Consider the following 15,231-nt stretch of genomic DNA (forward strand, 5'->3'; position numbering starts at 1 on the left):
AAAGCTTTGCTGCTTTTTCTCTTTCTTATCTTTAATTGAAGCTTCACAGTATGTGACTATAATTGCCTTCAGTGATATAGTCTGACACATGAATGGAAATAGTGCGAGGTTGTGACAGACAGGTTCTTTATAGTAGGATGGCTGCTCTGGTCCAAAGGAAAGTCATTTCCTCTGGCCCTGCGAGGAAGGAAAAACTGCTGACGATGTCACTCTGACCCCTCTCACTGTCTCCCTCCCTCCCTGCTTCTGTCCGACCATTTCTCCCTCCCCCTTTTTCCCGGACAGGAAGTCAGGTTTACGATGTCAAGCTGTTTCCTGAGGACCCAGTAGAGCTGATAGTGGGGGAGGCCCTCACCCTGAACTGCACGGCGCTAGTAGAGTTCGACACCGGGGTGAACTTTCAGTGGTCTTACCCAGGCAAAGAGGTACATGGCCACATGTGTCCATCACGGAACAGCAAACCTGGATTAAACATGTTGTTTGATGCTACTCACAGTTCTCCTCATTAGACCAACAGGTGGGTGGAGACTAAGCCTCTTCGTGAAGCTCTGTCTCATGCTACAGAGGCTGTTAGCATCCTGACCGTCCACAGTGTCAATGTCACAGACACTGGCCTCTACAGCTGCAACGTCACCAGCATAGACTCAGAAAAAACCCAACAAACTCAGGTCATAGTTCATGGTAAGCAGAGGCACAGTACACATTACATTTACCATTGTCAGCATGATCACACACATTTTCCTGACATTTTGACATGTGTTCATTCTGACCCTGATCATTCTATGTGAGTTGAATTCATTTGAAGCTATGCTGACTTCCACCTATCATCCCCTACAAAGGAGTCATCTATAAAATCTTTCAGAGTCACCATCCAGCTACTGACTATGACTGTGCCTGTAATTTCAGAAAGACCATTTATCAACCTGGATTACAGAAGTGGGTCTGTGGTGGAGGTGACTGCCGGCCAGAAGTCATTTAAAATACAAGTAAATGTCTCTGCCTTCCCCACACCTGAAACACAATGGTAAGATGAGACTCTCTGTTGTATCCATAAATGTAATGGGAGGTTACAAAAGAATAATTAGATCTCACAGAGCTGAGATTTTATAGATTCATTTCAAGGCCAAAGCATGTCAGCGGGAGCATATTATGTGCTGCAGCGGTGGTTGTGTATTGCGTCCAGGTATAAAGATGGAAAGCTGATAAATCATCGCCCGGAGTTCAAGATGAAAAGGATAAGGATGCACCATAACCACGCATTGGAAATTAAGGATGTTTGTCAGGAGGATTCTGGGGTGTACACAGTGGTGCTGAAAAACAGGGCAGCTGCACTGGAGAGGAGGCTCAATGTCACGCTTGTTGTCAACGGTATGTTTGTGTTCGCCTGTGTACCCTCAGAGGAAACCATGCTTATTGTTTTATGATGGGCAACACAGAATGTATGCGTGGTGGTTTGACACAAGCATACAATGTGTATGATAGGTGCTGCATACAACATATATATATATATATATATATATATATATATATGAGCCCTGTGCATGTGTTCTGATGCTTATAAATTATAAACAAAAATCAAATAATCATAGAATAGAATAGAATATGCTATCAAAAGAACACTACTATAACACTAATCACTAATGGAGAAGTCCTCATTCATGTATTTATGATGATAAAGTAATAAAATAAAGTTTCTCCTCATGCTCAAAGATATTTCAACCAGAATCCAAATGATTGCATAATGGTTGCTCCTTCTGTGTTTCCTTGGTTTCCAAATGTACGAGGGTATGCCAGGAACTATAAATATTATTGACTGATTGGTCGACTCTCCTTGTCTTTAGTCCCCCCACAGATTCATGAGAAAGAAGCAGCAGATCCCTCCAGTCCTTATCCCAGCGGCAGCAGCCAGACGCTAACGTGTACCGCCTATGGTCTCCCGGCTCCCAGTGTCAGCTGGCAGTGGAGGGCCTGGGGCCCCTGTGTCCTCAACAGCACCCAAAGCAGGCTGTAAGAAAAAAAAAACTTCTGTCTGAGATCAGTCAGTTTTACTGACTGGGCTGATATTTTTGCCAGCTCTCTGTGAGCACAGTCAGGGAGTAGATGAGGTGTGATCAAACGGGACAGAAGAGAGGACAGGAGTGGGATGCAGTGTGGGAATTATGTGAGGCCAGATGACAAGAGGAGGTCAGTGTGAGCTGGACTAAGTGAGGAACAGAGGGAGGACATGACGATACCAGAGAGGGAGAAGAGAGAGACGTGGAGGTGGAGGGATAAAGCAGAAGGTGGGGGACAGGTAAAGAGGTGGAAGAGAGTGTCTGTTCCATGTCTACCCAGCTTCCCCTCACATGCTGTAATAATCAGCCTGGATGGTACTCTGCTCCTATTGGCCACGGTCTAGCTCTCACTCAGCAGTGTCACTTTCTGGCATGCACACATAGACACAAACACACAAACCCTGGAAATGCACAGAAAATGTCCACAAACCACCTGGGTGTATTTTAGCCCATCAGGCTACTTTATATCACACACACACACACACACACACACACACACTGAAACACATAGTTATTACCAGGCCTCGCCCCAGGCTTTGCCTTTCTCCACTGCTACTAAAAACACACACAACATGATATAATAGATTCTCTGGACAGCTATTTTTCCTTATTTCCTATTCCTTTAAGCCCCAGTGGAATGGCTGCGCTTGCTGAATATCTAATATTCTCCGACTTCCAGCATTTTCCTTCAAGGCTTCATTTTTTGAAGTTATTGCAGTTCTGACATTTTCACATGGGCAACATGAGCACAGATGCAAGATACCTGACCTCTTCTTTGCAGGCATCACGTTTAGTGTATAGACTCAAACTTAACTCAAGCTGACCCGTTTGTATTCCTCGTCATGTGCATCTAACACGATATTTCATGGACAGCGATGGATGGATAGATAGTTTTGACATTGAATTTCCTCTTTTGATCTGATGGTGAAACATGCAGTGCAGGACTTTAAATTAAATCTGTGTGAAGTGTGGTGGCTCAAGGTGGACTCATTGTCAAGTGAAGTGTACTTGATAAAATATTTCCAGAATCTTGGGGTTGCAGAGCTTAAGAATTACTTTCACCAGTAAAGATAGCCGTGTATGATAAGAACTTCGACTTCGTTGCTAGGACACAATCGGAGTGTGCTGGTAATACATTTTTGGATGGAGGCTTGATGTCACGTCAGATTGCAGGTTAACCAGGAGATGTTTGGCTAGTTAGTCAGCATACTGAGATTTTTATGTTTACTTATTTTGGGCTATAGTTGACAGTTTATGGGTTTAAATATGATACTATTTAGTCATTTCTTCACTGTAGGATTATATCTCCTGTATATTCACCATTTTATTTTAGTGCATGTTACATCCCCTGTGGTGGTGTCTAGGGGTGACCAGGGGTCTTAGCATATCAACCAAAAGGAGTCAGGAGTCAGGAATCAGTGTTGGAGCAAACAGAAAGGTTTTAATGAATAGCACACACAGCTATCAGATGTGGAGGAGCAGGGGACCAGCCTTATCTATCTCTCAACAAAGGGCCTGGCTAACCTATTTAAAAAGATACTTCAACCAAAATAAAACACAACGGGTGGCACTGACCACACTGACTAGTGTGTGAACAAAGTGTACGGGGTATCGCAACTTACCTATTCCACCCCCATCCCTCCCCCATCTTAGTTTTTCTAATCAACTGAGAGCTAACGCTCAACATCTTACAGGCATCAGTAGTACAGCTTCCTTTAGTAGAAAACACAAAAGAAAATTCCATTTCATGTTTCATTACTTCAACTATGATGTTCACACTGTGGATCTTCATAACAGAAATTGATACAGTACTTTCTCCATTAGTTGCTTGGACACTTAGCATAATTGCTTGTGATATGGGATGCAAGCTGATCTGAAATGCAATACGGTGTTCAGAGGAGAGAGAAAAAAAAAACAACATCTTATAAAACCTCAGGATTGGATATGGTTTGATATGCTTCTGAATTCTTGCCCGCTCTCTGCTGTACATGTCAATGAGGGGAGATGTCATGAATGTGTCTGCGCTTCTCTCCAGGGTCCGTCGAGACAGGAAAGGCCGGAGTGACAGGATCACAGACTGTCAGAACTGGCAGAGCATTAACTCGGAAAATTCCATGAATGAAATCGAAGCTATTGAAACGTCTGTGGAGGTGGTGGATGGACGACAAAAGGTTGATCATGGCTTTTTTTTTTTCATAGACCTACTGTTTCATAAATGCACAAATTTTTAAAGGCCATAATAAGATTATGTGAAAAAAAACACAGGATGATTAGGACATAACCCAGAAAAGAGCACATTTATGTAAGTGGACTTAACCATGAACTGGGATATTTTTATGTAAGTGTCCCCAATTCTGAGCTCCATAACAAAATTTGTCAATCAGGAGCCATTTCCACAGTAGAAATATTTAGAACAGTCTTCCTCTGCAGACTTCCTGTAAGGACTGGTTATAAACACATCCAGGGGCACATGTGCATGTACACACGCTCATGTATTCATAAACCGCCACCATGAGAGGAAATGATCACACAGACGCACGCTCACACACGCCAACATCCATTTTTATTTCACCCACACCTGACTGAGTTTGCTTCTTGTTGACCTGTCAGCACAAAATCTGGTTTGTGTCAGCTCACAAAGAATTACATGACAGCAGCCTGCACGTCCTTGTTGAACACGTGAGCTTCGTCCTGGTGAATTCAAGCCTCATTTACTTTTTTTCCTCACCTTACAGATTGTGAGCAGGCTTCAGATCCGCAACGCCAGTGTTTCCGTCATGTACAAGTGCACAGCTGAAAACAAAGTTGGCAAAGATGAGCGGCTGATCTACTTCTATGTAACCAGTGAGTATGTCAGGATAGCTCCTCGCCGGTGGTGTTGATTGGTTTCTGCTTTCACCCCATTATGGTAGAAGTAAACAGAATTTGTGGTGCTCACAGCATTGGAAAATTAGATTTAAAAAATTCATCAGCAACTTATACTTACTACTAAAGAACGTGGATGAATTATTAAATAGGTTTTTCAAGGACAAAACAAAGGGCCTAATGAGGCCCCTAAACTGTTTGGTTCTATTTAAAATGACAGTGCCATAAACATCTTTTAATGAAAGGAGTAAGAACTCAGTGCCTCAGTGTCTCTCCTTTTCTCTCATCTCCAAAGCTATCCCTGAAGGCTTCAGTGTGGACGTTCAGCCCTCCACAACTCCCCTAGAGCAGGAGATGGTGTCCCTGTGCTGCACGGCAGACAATTACACCTACGAGCAGCTGCAGTGGTACCGCCTTGACCCCCAGGCCCTGCAGGACAAGCAGGGCAGGCCACAAGAACTAGACTGCAGAAGTGTACACCTCTTCGCAGACGCGCTTCAGGGCCAGCTCTTCTTCCAGGAGCACTCCAACAGCTGGGTCCTGGATTTCACCTTTCAGTCCATACAGCTGCAGGATGAAGGTCTTTATGTCTGTGAGGCTCAGAGCAGGCGCAACGGGGAGAAGCAGTGCCTGTTAAGATACATCTCTGTCAAAGGTGAGCGCTAAAAGAGATGAAAGCTCCAGACGTAGGGATGAACACATCAGCAGGCATAGAAAACACTTCCTCTAAGCACGTCTAATTATAGAGGAAAGCTCAACCTCTGGCAGGGGAAACACACATGGGTCACAGTGGAGCTGGCGCTGAGATGCTGGAGGCTTAACACACACACACCTACACACCCACACACTCACACACACATAAAGAGGTGCCTACACAGCCCACATCCACACATAATGGAGAAAGTACCTGGTGTTTGCTCAGTGACAGAAAACAGAGCTCCAGGCTGAAAAGCAGCGATGAATTCATGTTTCATTCTTGTTGCGTGCTGTAACTTTACTTCAGTGCCTGAAGGACAGATGTATTTCTTAATGGGATTCTTTTACATTTGCCCTTTTGCCAAATATCATGTGGACTCACAGTCCTCTGGTTGATATTGCATTGTCCACATCAGTGAAGACAAGTGATGAGTGTTGATTTTACTCTCATGTCTCTCCATGGCCTCCCTCTCCTTCCGTAGCCCTGGAGCCGCCTCGGTATAAGCAAACCCTCACTAACCAGACAGTGAATGTGACCGAGTCTCTGCGCATGCAGTGCGATGTGGAGGGCAGCCCTGTGCCCCGTCTCTCCTGGTTCAAAGACAGCCAGCCTCTCCACCAAATGTCAGGTGCATGAATACACCTACACAGGTGACACACACATATTTACACCATGCAGCCACCCACTGGCCGAGTCAGCAGCCACACATGCATACCGGTCTACATTAAAATCTGCTACATTCTGAGGTGTTTACGTGACTTTTGGCAGACACACACACTCATACTGGGGTCCTGATGGGTGGCTGATGGATTGCTCCACAGCCACCCACGGACCTCACACACATACTAAACGCTGCTGGCTCATTAGCTTTCTTAGTGTGTGTCTCTGCTTAACATCTGAGGGAGATGAGTGGGCGGGGTAGGTCAATATGGGTCTGAGTGACAGCTGATGCTCTGGCTTTGCTCAGAGGGGCTGCCTGGGACATGTGGCTCCACACACAGGACAATGGAATAATAAATGAACGTCACAGATTGAAAAGCAGAGGTGTGATGAGAATTATAAAAACGTTGCTGAAAATGTTACTTTGTGTGAGGGGAATGCTGCAGCACATTCTTTCACAGCCACATGTGTGTATGTGTGTGTGTTTGTCACTAATCATCCCGTGCTTGCCTGCAGGGATCCAGCTGCAGGATTCAAACCGCACCCTCAGTATCCAGAGGGTTAGAGAGGAGGATGCGGGTCTTTACACCTGCACCGCCTGCAACCAGCGTGGTTGTGTCCACTCCTCAGCTGCTGTCAGGGTCATCGGTGAGACAGGCACACACACACACGCACACACACTTTCTCTCTCTCTAACACACAATCCCAGAGACACCTGAATCTACTCATACACTCTCAGCTCTAACGTGCTCTTTCGAGTGCACTCAGGCCTGAAACCACAGTTGCCCGGGAGATCTCATCTTCCCACAAAGTGTACAGGCCTCTGAGTTTTTAGGTACCTCTCCAACTTTCACTGCACCTGTCCTTGTTGTGCTTTTGTTATGTAAAGCTGCCCCAAATCAAATTACTGTCATTGACTGTAGAGGGCCACTACATGTTCAGAATGAATAATTTAATGGGTTTGCTGGAAGTGGTTTCTTGATGAATGGCTGAAATGAGTTAAGGTTTGCTAAGCACATTGATTTAACCTACATTGATTTAACCTAAAGATTTAATGTAAGGCCCCTGCAAGAAAGCTGGAACAAATGCTTTGTAATACAGCACCCCCTATAGTTGGTAAAGAGTAAGACCTGTGACAGAACAGAGTGGGATTTAAGTGTTCCAGGAAATTTTAATCTGAGTGACACTCTTCCTTTCTCCACGCCAAGGTTCAAGTGACAAGGCCAACGTGGAGATTGTGATTCTCATCGGGACCGGAGTTATCGCTGTTTTCTTCTGGGCCTTGCTCATCCTCATCTTCTGCAATGTGAAACGGGTCAGAGGGCGCCACTTTTCATTGTGTGTCTGTCTCTTTGTGTTTGTGTGGGGGGGGGGGAAGCTGTCGGACTGTGACGGAGGCACTTTGACCTCTGACTCACAACGTGTCTGCTGGCATTCAAGCACAAACGCTTTGATCTCCCAGATCGCTCCCTGTCGGCTAATTTACACCCTGACAGAGTGACTGTTATCTGATGGGTGTGAGTCCAGTTATTCTGCTGTTAACCCTGTTAACAAACACTTCTGTAAGAAGCCTCTGATTTCTCTGAGTTTTTCCTGACATTGTCATCTATGAGCTCATTTAACACAGTCATTAACAAATCACATTAACAAATGTTCGTCATCAGCCTTGATGGTCTATCTATCACACTGACTTGTGAGTGTTTATACTTCAGCTGGACACTGTTAGCATTGTAGCAAGTAGCACAACATTAATGTGCACTATATATACATTGTCCATGTATGTCTAAACAAATGTTTACTTTGGTGTGCAAGCTAGCTTCCTGCGTTAGTACATCATAACATACTCAAGTAATTGTTATTTAAGTGTTTCCCAGTGACTCCTGGTTTCAGCCCACTTCAGGTAACACAGCTGTGTGAATGTCACAGTGATTCACAGTGATATATGCAGTGATAATAAATTAACTGCATCGCCAGTATCTCAGCCAACAAGCAGCAAACAAGCATCCCCCGCTGAAAAGTGCACTCTTAATGACACTTGGCAGGTTCTGTAGCTAATTAGCTGATGCTGCATGTTACGCAGCATGTAAACGCACCTGCAAATATCACCATCAATTTACATCCTGATTTTATTTTTACTCTTTAAGACCACTGCTAACAACACGCAGCCTGTCAGCTGAAGGCTGCAGCAGTTTGTTTGTCTCGTGTTTCCCTGCTGGAACTCAGCCTGCCAGCTCCTGTCAATCAACCGCAGACGAGCCCCTCAGGCTGGCTGAGGCCAAAATGAGCTATGATTTACCCACAATACCTTTTAGAATTAAAAACAAGTAGAAGTACATTTCCAACTGAAAAGTAATTCAAGAAGAGAAAAAATAGAGAAGAAATGAAAACACAGCTGTTGTAGTGTACAGAGCCATCCTGGTTGTACTTTCTCCTTCTGACCTTTTCTTCTTTCTGTGCTCATATTATCTGCAGTGTTCCTTCACAACACTCACTGTCATTCAGCCCTGAATGATCCCTTCACCTCCTCACCTTACATTAGCTCCATCTCCTTCTGAACTTTAGGTTAACCCGGCCGACATAAAGACGGGCTATCTGTCAATCATTATGGACCCGGGGGAGGTGCCACTGGATGAACAGTGTGAATACCTGCCCTACGATTCATCACAGTGGGAGGTCTCCAGAGACAGGCTCCGACTGGGTGAGCTACTAGACGGAATGAGAGGAAAAGATGGATGGATGGATGGATATGTGAGGGAGGTGTGTGTTGAGGGCATATGCAGGCGTAGATGAGATCGAGTAGATGGATGAAACCAAATTATTTTTCCATTTCCAGAATCTGTAATGGCATGAGTTTGGGCTGCAACCAAGCCAGGCAGAGTGCTGCCAAGTAAAGTGCTAATGTTAAATATGTGCTCATTCCCAGAACAGCTTTTTTCAGAACGCCCTGAGAAAAAGCATCTGCTCCACGGCAGAAACTCATGGGACGACATTGTTTTCCAAATGCTGCAACTGATATTCTAATTCTTCTTCTGTGTCATACGGATGTCATGTGCATTTACATGTAACAGCTGCTTCTTTGCTCAACTGTTTGTTTATTCCGGTGAGACTGAAAGCCAGCCTGCATGAACATTCTGTTGTTGTTCTTTCTCCTGATACAGGAAAGGTTTTAGGGCATGGTGCTTTTGGAAAGGTAATTGAAGCATCGATCTACGGCATCAGCAAGAGCAACAGTTTAGACACAGTGGCTGTCAAGATGCTGAAGGGTGAGATTTAACTGTGTGCATACACTGTAAGCTGCAAACACCACTAATGAACTGATTCATTAGCTGAGCACTCCTTCCAGTGAATCCCCATGAGTGCAAAAACCACAAGTGTATTTCACTGTTTAAACTCATTATTTGTCTGTTTGCGACAGTTTGTTATATTCTGAAGTATAATTCCATGTAAAGCACTGATAGGAGTGTAACTTTGTGTGCACATGTTACAGATGGAGCCACAGCCAGCGAGCACAAAGCCCTGATGTCAGAGCTGAAGATACTGATTCATATCGGTAACCACCTGAATGTTGTGAACCTGTTAGGAGCCTGCACCAAACCAAATGGTGAGTACACTCATTTATTATTTAAGCCCTGTTGTCAGCTAAGGCCAGAAGTTGTATTTCTGTTTGTTTAACTTCTTCTGTTTAATTTATTATTAAAGGTGTGTGTGTGTGTGTCTGTGTCACCAGGTCCGCTGATGGTCATAGTGGAATACTGTAAATATGGGAATTTGTCCAACTTCCTACGAGCCAAGAGAGAGTTCTTCCTCCCCTACAGGGTATCAGTACACAAACAGACACTACTCATATTCTGTCAGATTTCTTTACTATTGCTTTGATGCTTATGATGCTTTGAACTGTGTCCCCCCTCAGGACCGCTCTCCAAAAACCCAGAGCCAGGTGAGGCGGATGATCGAAGCGGGTCAGATGGACCAAAGAGCTCGCCAGCCGCCTTCTCCGGCCACCCCTCCGCTCAGCAACCCGCAGAGTCCATTATCCAACCCATCCAATCAGAATCCTGCAGTAGAGAAAAGTACAAGTTATTACTGAGCCATTATCCTGCAATAAAATCCTGCTTCATGTCCTCCCCTCTGTCTGACGCCCCCTCTGCTCCATTTTTCTCTCCACAGTGGAGGACTTGTGGAAAACTCCTCTGACAATAGAAGATTTAATTTGCTACAGTTTCCAGGTGGCTCGTGGGATGGAGTTCCTGGCCTCCAGAAAGGTTAATTGTTACCACTATGCTATATACAATTAATGAATAAGCTGTGGTGAAATGTCAACAGAGGTTGAACCAATAATCTAAGGGGTTCAATCTCCTGGCTCGTTGTGTGTTGCACGGCAGCTCCAACACCTCTCTCTCCGTGTGTGTGTGTGTGTGTGTGTGTGTGTGTGTATGGGCAGATTGTTTCGCCCACTAAGGTAGAAAAGCAAGTGCAGTTCAGCTCTTCAGTTCTTTGTGCTTAATAATTATCCATGTGACTTTTGTGCCGTACTAATTCAAATAAGTACAAATTACTAAATTAAATACATTCCAGAAAAAACAACTTGCACAATAATGATTAGTCTCTTTATCATTATCATTATTCACTGTTGCAAAGCATTCAAACTAACTGTACAGCTTAATGTAAATGTCACAGTATAATAATAATAGACAGGTGGGAGATGTGTGTCTGCCTTAAACACACTCTTTAGATTTTAAGGCACCAGGTTGTAAAAATTAGATCGACTCCTCAGAGTACATAGGGTGGACACGCTGCATGATCACACACACATGCACAAACAGCTATTCTCTATGTGCACTATGTATGATGGATGTGTGTGTGTGTATCTACAGTGTATCCACAGAGACCTGGCCGCCCGGAACATTCTCCTGTCAGAGAACAACGTGGTGAAGATCTGTGACTTTGGCCTGGCCAGAGACATATACAAAGACCCAGACTACGTCAGGAAAGGCAATGTAAGGCATCCTCACACTCTGCTATGCTACAACTCTACATTCCTGGTTCACTATCCGTCACCATTCACTGCAACTCTTTTGGTTTTATAACCAGTTAACAGCAGCTGTCATTGGTGTTCATGTGCATTAATGTTCCCTCAGGCTCGTCTACCTCTAAAGTGGATGGCTCCTGAGAGCATATTTGACAAAGTGTACACCAGTCAGAGTGATGTGTGGTCTTTTGGAGTTCTCCTCTGGGAAATCTTTTCACTCGGTAAACTCAAAATCACGCACTAATCTTTTATGAGGAGTCATTTCTATAGAAGTGTGATCAATCAAATGCAATCTCCTCCTGAAGTGTGAAGTATGTCTATAAATTCCTCTGCCTGCCAAAACAACTCATTTGTTCTCAAAGTCTTCATCCCTTTTATCCAAACACACAATAGCTTGTTTTCACTGTCTATTACTATTCTCCCACCCTCAGGTGCATCTCCATACCCGGGGGTGCAGATTGATGAAGACTTCTGCAAGCGTTTGAAGGATGGCGTTAGGATGAGAGCGCCAGAGACAGCCTCCCCTGAAATGTATGTCTTCTTTAACTCATCTTGGCATCATGATGAAAAATATGTTTTCGCTATCATACAGGACTGATAGCTTTAATTCCTTTCAACTAATCGATGGAAAGAGAAAACTCATAAAGAAGAAAATGAGATTAAGTGTGCAGTGCTGGTCTTGTTGTGACTTTGCTGCCCTCTGCTGGTAGATATGGCATCATGCTGGCCTGCTGGCAGGGCGAGCCTAAAGAGAGGCCGACGTTCCCTGCTCTGGTCCAGATTCTGGGAGACCTGCTGCAGGACAACGGCCTGCCTGTGAGTTCTGTCAGAGAAATAATAACTCTATAGCTATAAGTGATCACATTGTCCTAAAAACATCTCCTCCTCACTCCCCACAGGATGGAAAGGACTACATTCCCCTGAACCACTCGCAGAACTCAGAGGACGATGGCTTCTCGCAGGCGTCATCTCGTCCTCCGTCAGAGGAGGAGCTGAGGCTGGCCTGCAACACTCTGCCCACAAGGTAAGCACCACCCACACCTACACACTATTCTGAGGCTTAAAACTACATTTCCCACTAGGATGTAGAATATAGCTAAAATATCTACTATTACAGCATTCCCTCATTATTTTAGGTATTCAGATTCATTTCTGGGCCTTTATAGGAAAAACACACTGCTGGTGTATATCCAGTTAGGATGTAGCATATCATAAGTACTGATGTAGGGCTGAGAATTTCCAGTCAGTCTGAAAATGAGAGAGTATTGCAGGTTTTCACTTCTGTGGCAATATTAATATATATCTTTAGCATTAGTATCAAAACGGATAAATACACATCTGTAACCTATAATTTCACTGTTTATCCATGAACAGTGAGTGCCGCTGCATCCATTCAGTGAGGCCTGTGCATGATGTTTTTCTAGTTTTTTTGTATCATAAATCTCTCCTCTCAATTCATAAATTTGATGAAAACATAACAGAAACAAGCACATAATATGAATAGTATAGCTGTCACCAAAGCAGGCCTGCGCTTTGTCATGTGACATAAAGAGGGGCCATCATTCTGTAAAAGCTAAAAAAAAAAATGCCCTGATGAAGCAGAGCACATAAGAGCTCCGATGTGACAGATAACAGAATATTAGACAGCGGGTGGTGTTTTACTGTCATGTGTTAAAGAGTGTGATCTCCAAGGCCGAAAGTAAAGGCCATTAAAAGCTATGCAAGTATACAAGTGGTGCCAGCATATGACAATATAATTATGATATCAAGCATCAGTATTTACGAGGAGGCCCATGATTGTTGTGTTGGGTGTGCAGTGCCTTACACAACAGGCACTGCACATTTACTTTTATTTTAGGTCTATATATTATTATTATTTATTATTTTATATGATATTGTAGGTATTATAACTGCGTGCCTCTTGCCGGCTGTGTGTTTGTGGGGCCGTCTAAAATGTGCCAGCCCAGAGTGAAGACATTTGAAGAGTTTCCCCTGGAGAAACACCCACAGAAAGCTCCTCAAGTAAGCTCCTTATCTTCTTATCAGTTGTTGATAATGTGACCCAGCTGGTGTTTGATTTTTTTGGGGGATTTTCTCCTCAGACATTTATATTTATAAAATACGCATCCACGTCAATGATAGGCTGTGTGACTGACTGTGTGTGTCTCCTCCCAGGACAACCAGACAGACAGCGGGATGGTGCTGGCCTCCGAAGAATTTGAGAGAATTGAGCACAACCACAGGGGTGCCGTCTTGAAAAGGTTAGTCACACAAAGGCTGTGATCCGCTTTACGGAAAAGGGACACTGATCCAGATATGCAGCCGGTGAATTAGTCACAGTATTTGGCATTTGAACTGATACTTATTACTCACAACAAATGTCATGTTAAGCAAAGCCTTTTATATATCAGTGCTTTTATAGATGTCTCACATGAGTCAATATAAGGGAAAAAATAGTCATTCTCTCTGCTTAGGAACTGTACAGTTGTCACCCACAGCTTTATGTGGAGCTAAACTATGGTAGGTTTGGAAAGCAAGTGAGCATCAGCAGAGTCCTGTAAGTAGGAGTAGACACTGGGTTGAATCATTTACACCCAGGACTCATATTTATTGGAATGTAAGCTAAAAGTAAAAAGTGAGACACATTCATCTCACAGCTCACTCCTACAGCAAAGTGTGGGAGGAGACCTAAAGAGCAGATACTGATTTAGGTATTGTATTGTTCATATATAAAAAAAACCTCAGGAGCTGTGAGGTAACAAACCTCTCAGAGCAGATCCAGGTTGTGCTGTATGACTTCCCTCCCTGTCTGTTTTCAGACTGTGTATTTTTGCTCTGTTCTATTTTTAAGTCAGCTGAACATGAGTGACTTTTGTCTGTGTGTCCAACACGTGACGCTTATTCAAGTAAAAACAACACGACTTTAAGAAACAGCATTCTGTGCATCTGTCTGCACGGGTTTTCCTTCTGTCTCCAGCCGTATGGGCAGCAGCAGCAGCACTGAGCCTCTGACAGCCTCCCATAATTCCCCCGGTCAAAGCAGCAGCAGCGCTGGCAGCTCCCGGCACCGTCCCAACTTCTTCAGCCAGCTGTCAGGACAGACCTTCTACAACAACGAGTATGGACACCTGTCTGAGGAGGGCTTCTGTGACTTTTACTTCTCGGCCGACACCTCCCGTCTGGCCTCTTCGAATGTATAATCCTACCAAAGCACGGACAGTGGACAGCTTAAGACAGGAGAGCAGATGATGATTACAAATAATGACATGTAATTAGTCATTTATTAAAAGGACAGGTCACCCCAGAATCAAATGTGTTTCTGCTTATCCATCTTTGTTTTAGTGTGAGTCAGTTTTTGGGATTTCTGTAAACTAGATGGCAAAAAGAACACGATGACCTGGTTACTCCAAAAAGATCCACAGACTTTGCTCTCTACAGTTTCACCTAACACTTTTCAACCAAACTAATATAAGCAATAAATGAATTGCTCATAAGGACTGTAGATTTTGGGGTGAAATGTCCCTTTAATGTGAATCACAATGACAGCTGCCTTATGTCCTCTCTCTCCTCTCTTGGGCCGCTGCCTCAACAAATGGACTTGTGCCTGAAGTTCCTCTAACCAGCCACTGGGTGGCAGCAATATGATAAAAAAAAAACAATTTTCTATTCACGCATACATATTTTTTATCTTTTATATACAGAGTATTCTTCCTTTATTTGTGCAAGTTATGACTCATACAGGAAGAAATAAAGAAATTTATCTTCTTTTTGCTCTCATGTCTGATTAATGTCAAGATCGTGCTGGTTCTGTTATTATTCCTGTTAAGCGTAGGTCTAAAGTGCAAATTTGCATTTGTCCCACAGTTAAGTAAGAGCCACCAGCTCTGTGATGATCAATGCAACGGACCAATCGGAGAAATAAGCAG

At 43.8% G+C, this 15,231-nt stretch overlaps 1 protein-coding gene across 1 annotated transcript in view; it reads left to right on the forward strand.

Annotated features, from left to right (window-relative positions):
- The window catches only part of flt4 (fms related receptor tyrosine kinase 4), a 31,758-nt gene extending 16,689 nt beyond the window's left edge, over positions 1 to 15,069 (forward strand). The window contains exons 6-30 of the mRNA XM_028415674.1: positions 286 to 425; positions 510 to 681; positions 907 to 1,024; positions 1,184 to 1,368; positions 1,842 to 2,007; positions 4,090 to 4,225; positions 4,790 to 4,898; positions 5,215 to 5,574; positions 6,098 to 6,244; positions 6,793 to 6,924; positions 7,485 to 7,591; positions 8,839 to 8,974; positions 9,435 to 9,539; positions 9,764 to 9,877; positions 10,004 to 10,092; positions 10,187 to 10,346; positions 10,444 to 10,538; positions 11,151 to 11,273; positions 11,415 to 11,526; positions 11,737 to 11,836; positions 12,016 to 12,121; positions 12,205 to 12,329; positions 13,207 to 13,327; positions 13,481 to 13,566; positions 14,283 to 15,069. Of these exons, the coding sequence (XP_028271475.1) occupies positions 286 to 425; positions 510 to 681; positions 907 to 1,024; positions 1,184 to 1,368; positions 1,842 to 2,007; positions 4,090 to 4,225; positions 4,790 to 4,898; positions 5,215 to 5,574; positions 6,098 to 6,244; positions 6,793 to 6,924; positions 7,485 to 7,591; positions 8,839 to 8,974; positions 9,435 to 9,539; positions 9,764 to 9,877; positions 10,004 to 10,092; positions 10,187 to 10,346; positions 10,444 to 10,538; positions 11,151 to 11,273; positions 11,415 to 11,526; positions 11,737 to 11,836; positions 12,016 to 12,121; positions 12,205 to 12,329; positions 13,207 to 13,327; positions 13,481 to 13,566; positions 14,283 to 14,505 (3,467 nt within the window). The 3' untranslated portion in view covers positions 14,506 to 15,069. The remainder of the gene's footprint in view (positions 1 to 285; positions 426 to 509; positions 682 to 906; positions 1,025 to 1,183; positions 1,369 to 1,841; positions 2,008 to 4,089; positions 4,226 to 4,789; positions 4,899 to 5,214; positions 5,575 to 6,097; positions 6,245 to 6,792; positions 6,925 to 7,484; positions 7,592 to 8,838; positions 8,975 to 9,434; positions 9,540 to 9,763; positions 9,878 to 10,003; positions 10,093 to 10,186; positions 10,347 to 10,443; positions 10,539 to 11,150; positions 11,274 to 11,414; positions 11,527 to 11,736; positions 11,837 to 12,015; positions 12,122 to 12,204; positions 12,330 to 13,206; positions 13,328 to 13,480; positions 13,567 to 14,282) is intronic.
- Positions 15,070 to 15,231: the final 162 nt, after the last annotated feature.

The sequence above is a fragment of the Parambassis ranga genome, chromosome 10 (assembly GCF_900634625.1).
Source record: "Parambassis ranga chromosome 10, fParRan2.1, whole genome shotgun sequence".
In the NCBI taxonomy this organism is placed as follows: Eukaryota; Metazoa; Chordata; class Actinopteri; family Ambassidae; genus Parambassis; species Parambassis ranga.